Consider the following 14,350-nt stretch of genomic DNA (forward strand, 5'->3'; position numbering starts at 1 on the left):
GACGTGCCTGCGAGGTGGGCACTGGGGACCCACCCCGCGAGGAGGCGGGGCGGGGCCGGGGCGGGGCGCCGGGAAGCCCTCCCTCGGAGTAGCGGAGGTGACTGGTCCGGAGGGGGGCGGGAGACGCTCTGCCCACGCTCTCCCCGTGCTCGGTGGTTTAAAGATGGCGGCGGCGGCGCTGGGGGTGCGGAGCCGCGGGAGGAGGAGGGAAAAGCAGGCTCTGTGAGTCGCCGAGAGGCAGCGCGGCGGCTGCTGTGAGAAGTGCGGGTGCGGAGCCGCCGGCGGCCCGGCTTCTCAGCGCCGGGGCCTGGACTGGCACGGAGGCCGGAGCCGCCCCAGGAGCCCGAGGCCGGAGCCGAGGAGGAATGTGACCGCGGGTCGGCGGGGGCGCGGGAGTACGCGAGCGCAGGGATGGGGCAGCAGGTGGGCCGCGTCGGGGAGGCTCCGGGGCTTCAGCAGCCGCAGCCCCGCGGGAACCGGGGCAGCAGTGCAGCCAGGCCCTCCGGCCGCAGGCGGGACCTGGCGGGGCGCGCCACAGAGGCCGGCTTCAATATCTTCACCCAGCATGGTGAGTGTGCCCGGGAGCCGGCGGACGGAGTCGGGGGGCCGGGGGTGGGGTTGGGGCGGGGTGGGCGGCGGACACGCAGCCCCAGGGGGTCGAGCGGTGGAAGGGTGCCCGAGAGTGGGGGCGGAATGTGCTGCCATCTGGGCCAGTCATGGGAGGCGAGTCACACCCCTCCCCCTCCCGTCTCCAGCCTGGCTGGCAGCTCCCGGGGGCGGAGAAGGAAAGAGAAGTGGGCTTAGGGACGGTGGATGGACTGTCCTGTACCCTGGGACCCGACTGCGCGGCTCGGGGACGGTGGATAGTATCGCCAGGGGAGGGAAGGATGAGGGGAGGTGTGGGCTCAGTCCTGGAGGTGTTAGCATGAGCCGATGTTAGCAAAGGGAACGTGAGTTGTGCTTTAAAGGGATATTGGGAAATAACAACTGAGTCGCAGGAGACAGTGGCGTGTAAAGTGTATCTGCAAGTCAGGAGATGTGCAGGGTCGGGGTGGTGAACAGTGCCTGCCCGAAATACCTTTCTCTGGGAAAGATAAGGGTAGTATCTCAGGACTCTTTGACCCCCTCCCCCCCAACTGAAAATGAAGGGCTTTGCCAAACCATACCTCTGTTCTGTTCTTTGAAGGAGAGAATTCTGAGATGGGTGGTAGGGGTTAGAGGTTGGTGGGCCTGGTTGGGACTTTGGATATGAACATGTTTTCTTCCTACTGTGTGTGCATGTACTCATACTTACCTCCTCTGTAGTCTGGAACCTATGACTTTGGTTATTAAGGTATTTTTAGAGTAGTTATTTCCAAACTCTTTTTTTTTTTTTCTTCAGTCCTCACCCGAGCATATTTTTCCATTGATTTTCAGATAGAGTAGGAAGGAGAAGGGGAAGGAGGGAGAGAGGGGATGGGGGGAGAAGAGTGAGGGGGAGAAAGAGAGAAATGTCGTTGTGAGAGACTCATTGACTAGCTGCCTCCGGTACAACCCCAACCAAGGCCAGGGATCGAACTATAACCAAGGTACATGCCCTTGACTGGAATCGAACCTGTGACTCTTTGGTCTTCGGGCTGACGCTCTAACAGCTGAGCCAAACCCGCCAGGGCTATTTCCAAACTCTTTTGATCATACACTTTTATCAGTAAAAGAGCATAAACCTCAGGAATTAATGTATGTTTTAAATTTTATACTTGTCCTACTGTGCTAATATGTTATGTAATTTATAACGTACACATAAATAGAATTTAAGAAAGCATGAAATGAAAAGTAAGTATAAGAGTTCTAATTTATATCTTTTCCTGCAGCCCAGTGGATTCTTTTGCATTTCCTCTGAGTTGCACCCACCCACACCACTTCTAAGACCGTTTTTCTAGAGGAAGGAAGAGTGGAGAAGGGGGAAAAAACAAAATTGACCTTCATGGGGTTTAGATATCCTAAGACTGAGAGAAGCTAAAGAGATATATGTGACCTCTATATAAAGGAATGGATAGTTGAGGTTGGATGAGAGGTAGCAAACTGGAATTTCACTGAAGAGGCCTATAGAATAAAAGAGACAGGTTATTCTATACTGTACTGCACAGTGTAGGGAAGAGGGGGAAGAAAAGGAAGTGTGAACTGTTCATTAGAACTGGAGTTTTGGAGGAAGTAATGCAAAGAAAGAGATGATCTGTGACTGCTAGGCGAGTTGTATTCAGAGAGCTCTAGGTTTGGACTTCAAGAAGAAGCTGAGTTTTTTTTTTTCTTTCCATTTTTTGTTCAGGTAGAGTGGGAGGGAGAGAGAGGAACAGAGAGAGAGAGAGAAACATCGATGTGAAAGGAACACATCGAGTGGCTGCCACCCGCACAACCGACCAGGGCCGGGAACAAACTGCAACCGAGGTACGGGCCCCTAGCGGGAACCGAACCCGGGTCTCTCAGGACCGCAGGCCGAGCTCTAACCGCTGAGCCAAACCGGCCAGGGCAGCTGAGTTGTTTCTTAGTGGAGGAGATACACGTGATTTGGGGCCATTCAAGAATTACATGTCTACTATTAAAGATGTGAGTGAGCTTTTCTTCTGGGTACGTGAATGAACATGTTATGAAGGTGCTATATGACTTACTCTTTATTGAAATCACTTTCTAAAACACAGGAGGGAAGAGTGAGTGAATAGTTTTCAGGGAAGAAATCCAAGTAGCTTTGTTTTGTGGAAAGTGTTGGTATGCATTAAACTTGGCTCGGTAGGCATCGGTGATCCTCTTCCTCTACTATCTTATTCAAAGATTTTCAGAGAATGAGGAAGTCATGAAGAATAAGATAGGAATAGGTTTTGAAGGACAGATAGGAATAGGATCTATGGAGCAAGAAAACTAGGGCAGGCTGTTTAGGAGAAACAACTTGAGCATGAACAATGGAAATGAATATAATTTGTTGATAGAAGACATCTGTCAGGAGTGAAACAAATACTCCAGGAATGAATAGTAGAGCAAAAATGGCAAGAATCAAGTCCTGATAATCACTTTGCCTGGCTAGGCGATTTAGTTACTTACCATTTTTGGTTTTTTAAAATTCCCACCTGAGGATATTTTTCCATTTATCTTCAGATAGAATGGGAGGGACGGAGGGAGAAAGAGAGAGGGAAACATTGATGTGAGATAGACACATCAACTGGTTGCCTCCCGCATGACCCCAACCAGGGCCAAGGATGGACTGTAATCAAGGTATTGCCCTTGACTGGACTGGAATGGAACCTGAGACTCATTGGTCTGTGGGCTGATGCTGTAACCACTGAACCAAACCGGCCAGGGTGTCTTTGTTTTTTTTCTTTATTGATTTTAGAGAGAGAGGAAGGGAGAGGGAGGGAGAGAGAGAGAGACAGACAGACAGACATCGATGAGAGAGAACATCGATTGGCCGCCTCCTGCATGCCCACCACTGAGGTTCAGGCTCACAACCTGGGCATGTGCCCTGACCGGGAATAGAGCCAGCGACCTCTTAGTGCATGGATCGACGCTCAACCACTGAGCAACACCGGCCGGGCTAACAAATTTCTTTTTTTGATATTTTGTTCAGATAGAGTAGGGCGGGGGGGGGGGAGAGAGAAACATCGACGTGAAAGGGACACATTGAGTGGCTGCCACCCTCACAGCCCAACCAGGGCCGGGGACAAACTGCAACCAAGGCATATGCCCTTAGCGGGAACCGAACCCAGGACTCTCTGGACCGCAGGTCGACGCTCCAACCGCTGAGCCAAACCGGCCAGGGCTGGGCTAACAAGTTTTTTGAGCGTCTGTTATCTACTGGGCTCTGACAATGTTGCTGTGAGTATAACAGAGTCCCTGTCCTTGTGGAACTTAAAGGACTTCATGATCTGACAGAGAGAGTGAAAGAGGAGAGATCACTTTGGAATATTATTAAGGGCATGAACTCTGGTGCCATTCTGCCTGGATTTGAAACCTGGTTCAGCTACTGCTTATCTGAGTGACCTTGGGCAAGTTATTTAACCATTTTGGCCTTAGATTCTCCATTTGTAAAATGGGCCTAATAAGAGTACATGGTAATTAAACCTAGATTTAATGAGTTAATATATGTGAGGCACTTAGACTAGTACCTGGCACATAGCTAGTATGTGTTAGCTGCTACCATTTGTACTACTACTATTAAAAATAGGCATGAGTCAAAGATTATACGGTTTTGAAATTGGTTGAGATGATGATTCTTTTGCCAGGTTTGGAAGTTAGAAGCTGATTGAAAGGGTGGGAATAGGGTAAGATTGTTGCCCAAGACTAGTATAAAAACAGAATTAGCACATAATATAGAAAGCAAAGGTGAAGTGAGTACTGGTTTTTGACCGATGAGTATTTATAAACTTTTCGATAGATCAGTTTCTCAAGCTTGGCAGCATTGACATTTTGGGGTGGATAATTCTTTGTTGTGGGGGGCTATCCTGTGCTTTATAAAATGTTTAGCAGCATCCTTGGCTTCTACTTACTAGATGCCAGTAGCATACCTTTCTGGCAACAGCCACCTGCCCCTTCCCTAATTGTGACAACCAGAAACATTTCCAGGCATTGCTAAATGTCCCCTGGGGGGCATAGTTGCTCCTACTTGAGAACCACTGCCTAGAAACATGTGGTAGATTCTGAATTGAGTGAATAAATAAATTAGATTCAAAAGCTCCTCAGTGCACCTTTCATTTGACATTTACACAAAAAATCTGGATCCAGAACTAGTGTAGAAATCGCTGTTTTGAGTTTCAGTATTGAGGTATTTGCACATAGTTTTATGCATGAAAGTTAGGTCTAACAAGCTGTTGAGTTTACATGTAAGTTTAAAGTACATAAAATATTGTATGTAGTTAATCAGTAAAAATGTACGTGTTACAGAAATAGTTTATCAGAGTCCATGATTTCTCTTCTGTAAAAGGAAATGGTATTTTCTTATTGAAAATGAGAATGGTATTTTTTATTGTTAATATATGGTAAGTTGTTATAATAATTTGCCTTGCTAAAAGTGATTTTTGTGCATGTCATTTAGAAAGAATAAAATAATAGGGCTGTTGGCCAGCTGGTGTGGCTCAGTGGTTGAGCATTGACATATGCACCAAGATGTTGCTGGTTCGATTCCCGGTTAGGGCACATGCCCAGGTTGTGGGTCAAATCCCTAGTAGGGGGCATGCAGGAGGTAGCCAATTGTTGTTCTCTCTCATCGATGTTTCCATCTCTCCCTCTCGCTCAAAAATGAAAATAAATAAATAAATAAATAATAGGTCTGTCTTTGGTATGAAAGCTATTAGTACTGTGTGACTTTCCTGAATTCTGTTATTGAACCTTTTTGGTGAGGTGATATTTTGTAACAAGTAAGTAAGCTAGGGTTAAATACTTTTCTTTTTTAATATTTGACATACCTCACAACAGTTGAATGATTTCACTTCAACTTTACTTCCTTCTCTCATTCATTTGCTGAAAATACTATTAAAAGTTAACCTTAAGTAATGGCCACTTTGGCTCAGCGACCAATGAGTAGTGGGTTCGATTCCAGACAAGGGCAGAAACCTCCATTGTGGTTTGTCCCCAGCCGTGGTAGGGGTCATGCGGGAAGCAACCAGTTGATGTGTCCATCTCACGTTGATGTTTTTCTCTCTTTCCCTCCCTCTCCCTTTCATTCTGAAGATAAACAGAAAAATATCCTCTGGTGAGGATTAAAAAAAGTTAACCTTAAGTTGTGGAATTTTGAATAATAGAAATTTTCCTGTAAATCAAACTCATCATTTTGAGTGGCCTGATTTATTTATTTTGGATCTATAGTTTATGTTTTATTCTTTGCAGAATGAAAGATATAGGCACCCCAGGTTGACACTGTAGAAAAGAACAATATGGTGGTCGCTGATTCTTACAAGAGTTAAGCCTTAAAGTAAAAATAAAAGATTAGCTGTTAGATTTTTATTACATTTCAAATCTGTATAAGTTACAGATACATAGCTGTGTCTGTATTTTTAGCAAAATGGCAATATAAATTGTGGTACAGATGATGCTATCACAGTCCAATTTCCAGTAGCGTCCCAGGTAAATTATGAAGGCTGAAGTTTCTCCTTAAGGGACTTCAGCATACTTTAAAAAGAAAACAAAAGACAGCCCCTGGCCGGTTTGGCTCAGCAGTTAGAGCATCGACCTGCTGACCAGAGTGTCCTGGGTTTGGTTTCTGCTAAGGGCACGTACCTTAGTTGCAGTTTGTCCCTGGCCCTGGTTGGGGTTGTGTGGGTGGGCAACCTGTTGATGTATCTCTCTCACATTGATGTTTCCCTCTCTCTTCCTCCCTCTCTCCCTCCCATTCTATCTGAAGATAAATGCAAAAATATCCTTGGGTGAGGATAAAAAAACAGACAAAACCCAGCATCTTTCCCCTTCTAATACCCATTCTATTTCCTGTTTATTCTCTTTATCAAAATTGGGAATGATGATGATAATAAATTTATATTTGTGTTGTTGTTATGAAGACCTTTTATGATGTTTACCTCATTTAATTTTTACTGCTACTCTGAAATAGGTGGGGGCAGGTATTAAGCTCATTTAATAGGTGAAGAAGAGTTAAGAGAATTGAGTGACTTTCAAGGTCACCTAGCTGTTAAGTATGGGACTGAAACTCAAGCCCTTTTCTCCAAATCATGTCAGAGTGTAGAGATTTAGAGAACATGAGTTTTCAAATTAGATAGAATTGGATTCAAATCCTGCCTTGTATGTGACTTTAGTAAATGGTTTACGACTCCAACCTCAACAGATTGTTGAATTAAATAATAAAATTATGTAAGGCTCTTAAGGAAAGTACCAGGCACTAAGTACTCAATAAACAGCAGTTTTGTAGTCATTGTTACTTACCTCAAGACGGTTGTGAAGATTATGAGTCATATGTGAAAATGTTTTGTAAACTATCTAAGACACTGTATTGTCAACATGATGGCATGCTGACGTGTAGAATTGTCTTAACATTTACATTTTAAGTCTCTGTTTTCTCTCCTTAAATCTCTGTTTTTCTCTCAAGTGACTCTGGTTATTAAAGGACTTCCAGAAAGGAGCAAAAAGGTAGGGAAATTCGGGGGATCTGAAATAATAGGAGAATCTGAAATTACAATAGGCCTACATTCCTCTGAAGGTAAATAATATCCTCTCACGATGACTTGTCTTAGGGCTTGGGTGTCCGTTGGAGGACAGTCCATGGTTCTTTTTCACTCACTCTTTTCATAGGCTGTTTTTTTCTTCCTTCAGAGAAGTTTAACCAGAAACACAGGCCAATGCAGATGTAAAGTTTAGGTAGAGCTTTCATTCTAATCTGACACATTTATTTGATAGTTAATATTTAATGACTTTTTATATTGTAACCTCCTTTATCTGACATCCTTTAGTGCTTTTTGTGCCTCCCTGTATTATTGTTACCTCTGATTATAAAGTTTTTTATAAAAGCATTTTTCAGTCGAATTTTTATATTCTTGATTTTGTTAGTCAAATGACCATTTTCTTATACTATGGATATGAGATTTCAAAATACTTAACAATGTCAACCTCATCAATCTTAACAGATTTTTTTTTCTGGAATAGGTAAATTTGGAGTTTTCACTATAGATGCTTCACCAAATTATGTAGAACAGCTGTTCTCAAACTTTAGCGTGGAGAGCTTGTTAAAACACAGATTGCTGGGTCTGACCCTCAGAGTTTCTGATTCTGGTTTCAAGTGGGATTCCAAAATTTGCATTTCTGACAGATTTCCAGGTGTTGCTGATGCAGCTGGTTAGGGGGTCACACTTTGAGAACCATTGGTAACGTGAGATTAAGAAGAATAATGGGTCAGAGGTGATTCAAAGACTTTCAGTTGTGTCTGAAAACATGTATTGTCTTCTACCTAAAACTAGTTCATGTCCATGTGTCCCAAGTCTAGTGTACACATATAAGCATCACTGTTTTACATCATCTTTTGGTAGAAGGAAGATATTATGTGTTTTTGCTTTGGCCTCACTTTTTTTTTTTTTTTTTTTTTTTTGTCTAAAGGTTCATATGGTGAAGGTCTGTTGAGAGACTCACCTTTGAAAGACTCTTGAATATCAGGGAAAAGGGAGGTAGGGCACATAGGGTTTTGTTGACAGAGTTAGGGTGGGACTCAGTTCTTGGAAGAAGTGGTGAAGAAAAAATTGCCACCTATTGGGTGCTGTGTGTCAGATGTTTTAAGTACTTAGTATCTGGTGTTTTGTTTTTTAAACCTCATCAAACCTTACTTGCCCAAATTGAAAAAGATTATAGAGACCAAAGAAATTGGGATGCCTATTTGTGATTCTACAATTTTGGAATACGATGTTGTCTAACCCTTTGGGGTGTGTGTATATGTATATAAGTGTGTGTGTGCGCGCGCGCGCGTGCAAAGGTACTTAGGCTTTTTTCCCCTATCTCTCTTGAGACCAGTATTGAAGTTTTCAGAATGGCAGGCCAGGGTTAGGTCTGAATACTCTGTGGCTACAGATTCAGACTTAGATATTATGGTCTAACCAAGGGAGCTGTAGGCACGAATGATGCCTTTTGGAATCCCATGGTAACATTGAACTGCTGTCTTAACCTCTAGGCTTATTGTTACTAATATTCTTATTTGAAGGTGTTTATATCCTCTGTCTCTGTAGTAAATTACAACTCTTACTCTCTTTGCTCTTTAGAAACTGTCCAGAATACTTAACAGATATCAGTGATTGTGTATTGGGCCACTATAAGAAGATGAATGCACCAAACCATGCTTCTCTATGAATGTGAAAGAAAGTATAAATTGTTAGCTATATATATTTTCTAATATTTGTAGTTGATTTATTAGACCATACTGGTAGATGCTCTTTAGAAAACTACTGACTGATGATATTGTGTATCAATTGCATAAATATTTGTGTTAATGACTCTTAGATCCTAAGATACTAGGTTGTAAGAATTGATTTCTTTACCTTGTGTCCTTCGCACACAGTACAGTACACGCCACATAGTAGGTGTAATTGTGGAAAATTTTTTTCATATTTATTCTGTATATTTTATATATTTCTGTAATAGTCATGGTTGATTAAAACATGTTAAATGACAATATGTCTGATTATTAATAGTTTTACTTGATAAAAGTGTGGGTGACTATTTTTTTCTCAATATCCTGATATATATACAGATATATAAAATATCCAGATATAGGAGCTTATATGCTAGGGTGTTTGAGACTAAACATAGATAATTTTAGGGTGGCACTATTTTATAGAATAGTTAAAAATGAAGTATTCCAATGATCTTGTGTTGAAATCTATGTAGCCACAATTAGTTTATTCTTGCAATATACAACTTATAAGGACTTTTTTTCCTCTTTAGGTACTATGGCAGAATTAAAAAAAAATTAGCTAAACTACAGAGTATTTTCTGTGTTCTTTATTAATTTATTCTGTAGTAATTGCCTATGTTGATTTCTCTGAGAGTTTTTAGGTACAATTTAGATAGAATTTGCCTGGCTGGTGTGGCTTACTGGATTGAGTGTCGTCATGCAATGGACTGAGAGGTCCTGGTTTGATTCTTGGTCAGAGCATATGCTGTGGTTTTGGGCTCGATCCCTAGTGGGGGGCATGCAGGAGGCATCTGATGGATGTTTCTCTCTCACATTGATGTTTCTCTTTCTCTCTAAAGAAAATAAATAAACATATTTTCACCCTGGCCGGTTTGGCTCAGTGGTTGGAGCATCTGTCTGCGGACCAGAGAGTCTCAGGTTCGGTTCCTGCTAGGGGCACGTACCAAAAAAAACCCCCATATTTTAGATAGAACTGCTGTCCAAAAGAATAATGTTTCTTAAATAGATGTTGATGAATATCCTCATGAGACAGCTAAAAAAAACTAGACTTGTTTTGTGTATCTTTGAGTATGATATTTTGTCCAATAACTCTTGGTTACTAATTTCTGCCTTTTTGGTTTTAGTGCCTAATTTTAGTATGTAAATTGTGGCCATTATACTAATTATAATTAGAAAAATTTCTCAGTATTATTTTCTATTGAACTTCCACTCATAAATGCATAGGTTGATACACATTAAATATAATACTCTGCTAAATTTAATTTTGGTTGCTTAAAAAAATAAGAACTATATTCAGCTTTTTTCCTCCCTCTCTGCTTGGTATGGTAGATGTGCTGACTCTGATGGTGATACTGCCGGCTCCTTCATAGAGAGCTCTGCCAGTTCTGGCTTTTGATCCAGCAGAACACGAAGCTCAGAAGGCCCAGGCAATTTATATTCCCTGGTTTGCTTTCCAAGGAGAGGGGGGCTTTAGAAACCTTCCAGTTGATGTAGTCAAGGTCAAAGAAAGTGTTCTTTGGCTAAATATGATATATAGTATGTACACATACAATTTTGTTAACATGTTCTTCTCTATGCTAATTCTAGCAAATTAAAATAACAATACTGAGTTAGGACTAAAGATTGCCACTTAGCATTTTGTGGTTCCAGATAACTACTAAGAGAACATTTTCCTAAAACTAGCAGTACCAACAGGCACAATTTGTATCACCCATCTGTTTCTTACAGGAAAGAAAGGTTGATGCATGAATGTTTTTGTTATAGTAGCTTTTATTATTCTTGAAATTTGCATATTTTAGTTGTATAAAAATATTTAAAGAGATATTCCAGTGTAAAGGAAAAATCAATTATAGAAGTATATAGAGTAGACATGAAAATCTTTGGAATTCCTACCCTCGATCCATATTCCCTTATTAGAGGAAACGGTTCATGGTTTGATGTGTATTTTCTCAGAACTTTATATGTATATACATGTATATGAGTGTGTATATATTAATACTTCTTTTGCCATTTCATAAATGGCATTATATTGTATGGATTTTTTTCCTACCAAATTTGTTCTTTGTACTCAATATGTCTAGAAGACCTTCCTGTGGCAGTATGTATAGATTTTTTTTTTATCCTCACCTGAGGACATTTTTCTATTTTTTTGTTCAGATAGAGTGGGAGGGAGAGAGAGAGAGAGAGAGAGAGAGAGAGAGAGAGAGAGAGAAACATCGACGTGAAAGGGACACATCGAGTGGCTGCCACCCACAGGGCCAACCAGGGCTGGGGACAAACCGCAACCGAGGTACGTGCCCTTAGTGGGAACTGAACCTGGGTCTCTCTAGACCGCAGGCTGACGCTCTAACTGCTGAGCCAAACCGGCTAGGGCTAGATTTTTTGTTCTTTCAACAGCTTTTTATCATTTCATGCTCTAGATAGATGTTTTAACTATTTTGTTTAGATAGTAATCATTATTAATTATTGTTTGTTTACAGGATTATTAAAAATATCTCATTTTTTGGTATTTTTTTATATTACCAACTTGAACTTATCTGAAATATTAATTATATACACACGCGCGCGCGCACACACACACACAATTTATTTGAGGTTGGAAGCAAGTTAATGTTTTTTCATTGCACTAATTAGTGAATTGTTCAATTCCCACAGCTTTGAAGAATCATATTTCTCATATGTTAAATTTGTAAATGTTTACAAATCTTTTAAAAACTCTCTCCATGGTTACGTTGATCTTTATTTCTTCCTGCATCTTATTAACATATTCTTTTAATTATATAATAATTATAAACTTAAAGTGTATATGCTTTTCTACGTAGTTCCTCATTGTGTTTTTTTCAAAATTCATTAGGATGTTATTGCATATTTATCTTTTAAAGATCCTTTGGATTGGGTTGTTAAGATTTAGAAATATTATTTTATTTTAACTTATTTTATTGATTTTAGAGAGAGGAAGGTGGGGAGGGAGAGAAGCATTGATTTGGTGTTCCACTTATTTATGCATCCATTGGTTGATTCTTGTATGTGCCCTGACCAGGGATCGAACTTGAAATGTTAACATATCTTTTTTTTTTTTTTTTTATCCTCACCTGAGGACATTTTTCCATTTTTTGTTCAGATAGAGCGGGAGGGAGAGAGAGGAAGAGAGAGAGAAACATCGATGTGAAGGGACACATCGAGTGGCTGCCACCCGCACGACCAATCAGGGCCGGGGACAAACTGCAACCGAGGTATGTCCCCTTTGCGGGAACCGAACCCGGGTCTCTCTGTACCGCAGGCCGATGCTCCAACTGAGCCAAACCGGCCAGGGCATGTTAGCATATCTTGACGCTGCTCTAACCAACTGAGATACCTGGCCAGAGCAAGATTTAGAAGTCCAGATGGGATTTTGATAATGATTTGGGGGTGAATTAGATTGTTATATTATTTTGTCCTTACATCTAAGAACATGGTGTTCCTTTGCCAGTTTTGGTAATATTTTATGTCCTTAAGTAAAAGATTTTTCATTTTCTTCATCATGTTTTGGGACAGCTTTTTGTTTTGACATTTCTTGTTAGGCTTATTTGAGGGTGCTTTATAATTTTTGTAGTAACTGTAAGTGTAATCTTCCTGTATTACATTTCCCAATTATTGCTAGTGTTTAGGAAGAATAGTGATTTTTTCTATGTCAGTCTTGGGTCTGGTTACCTTACTGTACTTAGATTGCATCTAATAATTCTTCCTCTAATTCTCTTTCTAGGTAGGTATTTATATTTTCTGCAGTAGTAACTTTCTACCAACAGTCTTATTTTCTTAAAACCTGATATTCCTAGAGAGCTTTTTTTTTTTTTAAAGAAAAAGGATTATTCTGTTCTTTTTATTTTATTTTATTTTATTTTTTTTATCCTCACCCAAGGACATTTTTCCATTTTTTACTCAGATAGAGCGGGAAGGAGAGAGAGGAAGAGAGAGAAACATCGATGTGAAAGGGACACATCGAGTGGCCGCCACCCACACAACCCAACCAGGGCCGGGAACAAACTGCAGCCAAGGTACATGCCCTTAGCGGGAACCGAACCCGGGTCTCTGTGGACTGCAGGCTGACGCTCTAACTGCTGAGCCAAACCGGCCAGGGCGAAAAAGGATTATTCTGAAAGAGTGTTTACACTATCATTATTATCCATCCTGATCACATTTCTGTGATACATAATATAGGGCATTTGGTTGGAGGAGGCATGGTGGAGGTATAGGAACATTGCAGGGCAAGAGATCATCTATCCTTATTTCTTAATGAATTCTGGCTGTTATTATTAGCAGTAACACATGTTTTATCCACTTTCTAAAACATATTGAAAGTATATATAGTACATATAGCTAAAGTATGTATGTAACAGAAATATGTATATATACACATATATATTATAAATGTATTTTCAGAGAAATTCCCTTGTATATTTTAATAGGGCAACTAGAGAAATTGTTATTTCTCCACACTTTGGATAAAGAAAAGTCATTATTGGTGGTTAGCATCTAGAATAAAGCATACAGTTACTGAGTAATTGATGTTTTTGCACTGAGGGAAATGTTAAGTTTGGTAAATACATTCCTAATGTTGAGAATTCATAGTCATAGTGCTACATTATTAGTTGATGCAGCTAGGCTGGCTCAGAAACAGGAAGTGGAAGGCTGCTAGACACTCAGGCAATATTTATTTTTTGTCTCTTGTTTTAGCTTCTGTTTGCTCACTTTATTCTTCTCTCTCAGACATTCAATTCATATCACACTTCCCAAATTTTAAAAACTAATTTTATTGGTTCTAAATGCATTTTTTTAAAACTCCTCACCCAAGGATATTTTTCTATTTATCTTCAGATAGAATGGGAGGGAGGGTGGAAGGCGGGAGTGGGGGGGGGGAGAGAGAGAGAGAGAGAGAGAGAGAGAGAGAGATCGACATGAAAGGGACACATCGACTGGTTGCCTCCCACACGACCCTACCAGGGCTGGGCACGAACTGAAACTGAGGTACGTGCCCTTGACCAGAATTGAACCTGAGACTCATTGGTCTGTGGGCCAACGCTCTAACCACTGAGCAAAATCAACCAGGGCAGTTCTAAATGCATTTAAACAATAGTTGTGATAATGGAAAGGCTGAAATAATTTTGAGACCTTAACACAAGGTGTATATTGTGTTTAGGTGTGTGCTGTGCCTAGGCTTAATGATCAGATTTCAGTGTTTCTGGATGTATAGTAAGTAAAATGTATAAGATTTTTGGTTTTGGTACTGCTATCAACATTCTGATTGGCTAGTTCTAGCACTAGTGAATTATAATCTTTCTTGCCCCTTTCACAAAGGTCACTTTGAAATCATTCTAAAGTAAGCTAGTTGTAGGGGCCTTAAGAAAAAAATTGTGTGTGTGTGTGTGTAAATAAAGAAATGGTCAACTCCAGAAGGTGGTGAGGATGTGGAAGGGAGAGTGGTATGTGGGTACACTGGGGATCAAG

General features: G+C 40.8%; 1 protein-coding gene across 1 annotated transcript in view; it reads left to right on the forward strand.

The window, feature by feature from the left end:
• Positions 1-209: 209 nt before the first annotated feature.
• Positions 210-14,350, forward strand: part of ABL2 (ABL proto-oncogene 2, non-receptor tyrosine kinase) — an 88,212-nt gene continuing 74,071 nt past the window's right edge. Inside the window, exon 1 of the mRNA XM_036272488.1 lies at positions 210-568. Coding sequence (XP_036128381.1) covers positions 412-568 — 157 coding nt within the window. The 5' untranslated portion in view covers positions 210-411. The remainder of the gene's footprint in view (positions 569-14,350) is intronic.

This window comes from Molossus molossus, unplaced genomic scaffold (genome assembly GCF_014108415.1).
Source record: "Molossus molossus isolate mMolMol1 unplaced genomic scaffold, mMolMol1.p scaffold_m16_p_20, whole genome shotgun sequence".
In the NCBI taxonomy this organism is placed as follows: domain Eukaryota; kingdom Metazoa; phylum Chordata; class Mammalia; order Chiroptera; family Molossidae; genus Molossus; species Molossus molossus.